This window comes from Fulmarus glacialis, unplaced genomic scaffold (assembly GCF_000690835.1).
Source record: "Fulmarus glacialis isolate BGI_N327 unplaced genomic scaffold, ASM69083v1 scaffold21638, whole genome shotgun sequence".
Lineage (NCBI taxonomy): Eukaryota > Metazoa > Chordata > Aves > Procellariiformes > Procellariidae > Fulmarus > Fulmarus glacialis.
In genome coordinates this window covers 7,087-12,755 of record NW_009230405.1, presented here as the reverse complement: position 1 = coordinate 12,755, position 5,669 = coordinate 7,087, and the positions used below count along the sequence as shown (strand labels likewise).

General features: G+C 53.1%; 1 protein-coding gene across 1 annotated transcript; it reads left to right on the top strand.

The window, feature by feature from the left end:
- The first annotated feature begins 1,156 nt into the window (after positions 1-1,156).
- Positions 1,157-4,192, top strand: LOC104081458 (cathepsin S-like). The gene is made up of 7 exons (XM_009584216.1): positions 1,157-1,282; positions 1,515-1,637; positions 1,864-2,013; positions 2,090-2,314; positions 2,516-2,681; positions 2,900-3,002; positions 4,093-4,192. Exons 1-7 carry the CDS (start codon positions 1,157-1,159, stop codon positions 4,190-4,192), a joined length of 993 nt encoding a protein of 330 aa, XP_009582511.1.
- The last annotated feature ends 1,477 nt before the right edge of the window (positions 4,193-5,669 follow it).

Sequence of the window (5,669 nt, the reverse complement as noted above, 5' to 3'; positions counted from 1 at the left end):
TGGAAAAGTCCTTCCCTTTTCCACGGGGGCAGGAGCCGAGAGTAAAACGCGGCTGACTCCGGGGCGAAGAGGGGAGAGAAGGTGCTGCTGGGGTCTTTTTGCAAAATCTCAGCTGGTTTTGCAGGACCCCTGAAACAGGGTGAAGAAACGTGGTGGGGAAAAAGGAGGGGGAAGAAAGCAGAGCAATGAATAAACAGCTGCTGTGGGCTGCAGCGCCGGGGCTTCGGGGTAAACGTTTGTGCCAGGGCTGGGTGGCGTTTTGCAGCCAAAACCTCTGTCTCCCCAAAAAGCCAAACCCAAGTGCTCCTTTTAATGAAACAAATTGAAAAATGACTGCAGCAAAGCTCAGGGCGAGCCCTAACAGGAAGGGAAGGTGATACTTGCTTTAAAAATTCATGGGGAAAAAAAAGTTTAGACACTTAAAAATAAGTTTCTTTTTCCCCACTCGCACCCACACACCAAGACGTGGGTGGCGCAGGGCCTGGCCGGGTGATGGAGAGGATGAGGGATGCTGGTTAATTTATCGGGGCCAGCCAGGATGCGCCCTCAGGATTGTTTGAAACCAGAACGCTGTGAAAAGAAAGTGAAATTGGAGCATTTCCTCATTTGCTGGCTGCCGGCGGCAGCAAGCGGAGGGACCTCCTTGCACCCCCGTGCTGTCCCAGGCCCCTCGCGCCCGTCCCGAAGCCGAGCCGGGCTCTCTGGAAAGCTGCGCCGTGGCCGGGCAGGCAGGTGAGACATCTCCCTGGGGTCGTTTTTGGCTGGAGAACATGCGGAAATGGTCCCTTTGCACTCACCTGGGGGACAGAGTTCATCTCTACCTCCTCGGTGCGTCCTCCTCGATTGCTCTTTTCCTCGAGAGCTGCCGCAGCGATGGAGACAGAAAGTTGGCAGAGGAAATATTTGGGGATGCGCGAAGTTTCCTTAGAAGAGACTTTCTTGGGGGGAGGTGGGGGGGCACCGCAGGCGTGCGTGCGGGAAGGGTCTGGCCCTGTGTCACGGTTGCGCTGGGGCTGCAGAGCATCGCTGCGCGCCCGGAGGCAGCTCCGAGCCAAGGAAAAAGGCACTAAGGGGATGGGGGTGGGTTTGGGAATCGGTGGGGAAGTAAAACTCCCAGGTTGGGTCTGGCACTGCCTCCCTGTCCCAGCTGAGCGGGATGAAGCTGCCGGCTTCCATCGCCTTCCTGGCCGCGCTTGGGGTGGCACTGGGACACCCCGACCCCGCGCTGGACTGGCACTGGCAGCTCTGGAAGAAAACCTACGGCAAGGAGTACCGCCACGAGGTAGGGGCATCTTGGGGGGTGGAGGTGGCTTGGGGCGTTGACGTGGTGGGTGCTGCTCCACCACGACCATCTGCCGCATCACACAGCGGGGAGAAGAGCCGACTGCGCTTCGAAGCACTGCTGGTTCCCAGGGGTGGTTTGGCAGGGGCTCCCGACAACCTTTTGTGGGATAAAATGGGGTGAAATGGCTGCGGGGGCTGTTCCTACACCATGAGGCTGCGTTTGATTTCAGAAAGAGGAAGGGGACCGGCGTGTGACGTGGGAGAGGAACCTGCGACTCGTGATGCTGCATAATCTGGAGCACTCCCTGGGGCTGCACTCCTACGAGCTGGGCATGAACCACCTGGCAGACATGGTAGGTGCCGGCCGCGCCGCGAGGCTCGAGCATGGAGTCATGCGTTTGGTCGAGGGGGTGGAACGCACAGTGTTGGCGGTGCCACAACCGCATGCATCAGTCCCCGGAGGCTGCAAGGACAAACCTGGTCCTTCTGGCGGGGTGGGATGCGTGGATGGATCTGCTCTCCTGTCGTGCAAGGTAAACCTCGGCACGTTGCGAACGCCTCTGTGCTCCTTCCCACCAGACCAGTGAGGAAGTGGCGGCTTTGTTAACTGGGCTGAACGTTGCTCCTCGGCCAAACCAGACCTCCACGTACCGACTGCAGCCTGGCAGCAAAGTCCCGGACACGGTGGACTGGAGGGAGAAGGGATGCGTCACGGATGTGAAGAACCAGGTTTGAAGCTCTCTCTGTGCCTCCCCGTGTCTTGGTCCCGTGGGGCAGCATCTGAGCATCTCTGGGGCTTTTGCAGGGTGCCTGTGGGTCGTGCTGGGCGTTCAGCGCTGTGGGAGCCCTCGAAGCCCAGGTGAAGCTGAAGACGGGGAAGCTGGTGTCCCTGAGCGCCCAGAACCTCGTTGACTGCACCAGGAGCTATGGGAACAAAGGCTGCGGTGGCGGATGGAGAACCAAAGCTTTCCAGTACATCATCGACAACCAAGGGATTGACTCAGACGATTCCTACCCCTACACAGCTCAGGTAGGCATCAGACCTGGGCATCGCTTAGGTTGGCTCAGCTTAAAATGGAGGAATTAATAGTCCTGTTGCTTCCAGAGGAAATCCACTTTGGAAAACCATGGAGTTATCTGTCTTTAATGCCAAGAGCATCAGTTCTGACTCACAAAACGCAGAGCAGGACTCTGTGCAGGATCTGACACGCTTTCCCCCTTCATTTGTCAGGACGGTGCGTGCCGCTACAACCTGACGGCGCGAGCAGCCACGTGTTCCAGGTACGTCGACCTGCCACACGGCGATGAAGCCGCGCTGAAGGATGCCGTCGCCAATGTGGGACCCATCTCTGTCAGCATTGATGCCAAGCAGCCCACCTTCTTCTTGTACAAAGCTGGTGGGTCTTCAGGGGATCGCAAGAAAGGGATGTGCTTTCCTTCCCATGACCCAACTTCCTTAAATATAAATTCTTTCAGCTTTGACTTGCATTTAGCTTGTGTTGCCCTCATTCTTGGCGACAGGCATCGGTGGCACCTCCCAAAGAGTGAATTTAATTCCCATTTGGGCAGTGACTTCGGGCAAGTTGTCCAAAGGCTGTTTCCAAATGCCTTCCAGGTATCTACCATGACCCGAGCTGCTCTCAGGTGGTGAATCACGCCGTGCTCGTCATCGGCTACGGCTCTTCGGATGGGGAGGACTACTGGCTCGTGAAAAACAGGTACAGCAAACCCAGTCGCTGAGCAGCTTTTCCTTTCAGCCTCCTCTCTGAGGGCCACCCTGAAGGTTTCAAAGATGTGCCAGCGGTGCACTTTTAGATGCCCATCAGCTTTTTTTAGGTACGTTTAGGGCTCAGCTCCATCGCAACTGTGGTGTAAAGGGCCCCTGATTACGCCCTATAAACCCAAGTTGACGTACGTCACCCAAAACGTTCCCGCCTGACTCCTCAGCGCTGGCTCAAAAAATGGGATTTCTGCTCTGCGGGAAACTCCAGGGTTTCCAGCGTTCCTGGATGCTGAGTCAGCACAAAGGGCTGGTGCTTCTTGGAGAGAGAAACCGAGCTGGTTTGATTTGGAGACACACCAGCGAACCCCCTCCTTGGGCCAATTTGGAGGCACAGCCTCAAGGGTCATTGCAGCCGGGCTGCCCCTTGCATTAAAATGTATTTGTGAACATGTCTTTCACTGTTTAAAACGCAGAACAAGAAGAAACAAAGTGTTGAAATGAAAGAATTCTGCTCAGACAGACACATCTCTGGAAAAAAAAAAAAAACTTGCAATGTCAGCAAAGCTACGTTCAGCAACTGAAAACCATTATCTTTTTTAAAAACAACAACAAAAAAAACCCCAACTGTGGGCAGTTCTGTCAACAAAGCTCCTTTATCCTCATGTCAGGGCCGGGCTAAAAATCCACCAGTTTCCTCCTCTGTCTCTCATCTCTGGCCTTGGTAGGATTTTTTAAAAAAACGAACATGTATTTTTAATATACAAAACAAATTCATTCACCTTTATCTGGTATTTCCCTGGTGGTTTTGACTCACTCCAGCACATAGAAAATATGTGATTTTCCTCTGCCCCCCCCTTAGAAGAGTTAGCGTCCGCAAAATCTGGCAGGGAAGCAGTCAGGAGGTTCAGCCTTTTTGGCCAAAAGATGCAAATTTGGCTATTCCTGTGGCTGCAGGGGAGGAAGCATGAGTTGAAAAAAGAATTTTTAGAAAGGGATGGGGAGAGAAAAAAGTGAGGTGAGGGGTGGTGCGGAAGGCGGCAGTTACCTCCTGTTGTCTAATTTTTGCTTCTTTCTTCTTCCAAAAGTTGGGGTGTGCATTTTGGTGACCAGGGCTATATCCGGATGGCGAGGAACCGTGGAAACCACTGCGGGATTGCCAGCTACGGTGCTTACCCCCAGATCTAGAGGGTTCCCTGCTTTCGGGACAAGCTCTTGAGATGCCACCACTCACCCTGCTGATCTCGAGTGTGCCTGGCTCTACTCCAACCTTCCCTCCTTGAGGAATCCCATTGGATTTCTACAGATAGGCAGCAGAAATTAGGAGCGATCGCAGTTGGCTTGTTCAAGCGTCTCATCAAGTATGACCATCTCATTCACCCTCCCCAGGAACTTATCCACTAATAAGGGATAATCTGTTGGGAATTATTTCAATTATTTAGGTGGAGGGCTCTCTGTTGTCATTGCTAACTCTTGCAATCTCCGGCAGCTTTTTAGAAAATGACTCAGCTGCATCTTCAAAGCTCTTGAGACACTGTTTTGCTTCCTCCTCTTCTCTTAGAAGGTTTCTTGCAGCCATTTTATGTCCCATGGTGCTTCGTAGTGGTGAGAAATGCACCCTCCTGCCTGGCTGTCCTTCATGGGAACGCAGAGGATGCCCTGACCGGAGGCTGGAGTGTGATTTCCAGGCAGCTGGAGACTTTGCTTGCTGTGTTTTCAGCCTGACTGCAATGTAACGTGCATTAAATGTGTGTCCTGCCGTCCATGCAGCGCTGAGGTTGGCTGGCTCAGCTCCATCCCATGACTGTATTTAAACAACGTCTTCCCATCTCTGCTACCCCACCGAAAAGTGAAAAAATGTGATTTTTTTTTTTTTTCCTAAGAGCTGGCTTTGGTCTGGTTGGTACACAGCTGCGGTGAGATGGGAGCTCAGGTCTACCCAGTTCAAACCAGTAGCAAGGTTCTGTGCTTGACCTCATCCTGACTCTTAGCTCAGCACCAAGTCACAGAAATGCAAAAATCGTATCAAAGGAGTGTGACTCCTGCTCCTGCCCGCTGGCCCCACAAGCTTCATAAACCACCGTGAGAGCCTTGCCATTAATATTTGGGGTGCTGGAAATAGGAAACTCTCAGCTGCAATCATTTTCTGATGGTATTGAGGGTCCTGCTTCAAATAACCCCATGACCGGCATGGCAAGCCCAGTTCCCAGCTAAGTGAAAATGAAATCAGAGCATTTCCTCATTTCCTGACTCGTGATTCGTCCGATGAGCTGCAGCTGCCGTACCGCCTGCCGTATGCCGCAGGTCCTGCGTGTCCCGGCGGTGGTGGGGACGCGCTGGATTTGTCCCCAGCATCCCCCCTACCCCATACACACGCGCACTGCCGGGGAGCTGAGGGTCGGTACCCACCACCAGAAGAAGCCTTTTCAGGTACGTTGGGTGCTTTTGTATTTCAACACCCCTCTGGGAGGACTGAGCTTTGAGGAAGTAAAACTGGAGGCACAATATATTTATGTGGACTCTGACTCCATCTTATCTCTGATCTCCACCAAGCCCTCTCTGGGTAGTGGAATTGTACATAGTAGCCCAACTCAGGAGCTGGTGGACATCAGCTGGATGAAAATGGGATTTTTTTTTTTTTTTTTTTTTATTTTTTTTAAAGGTG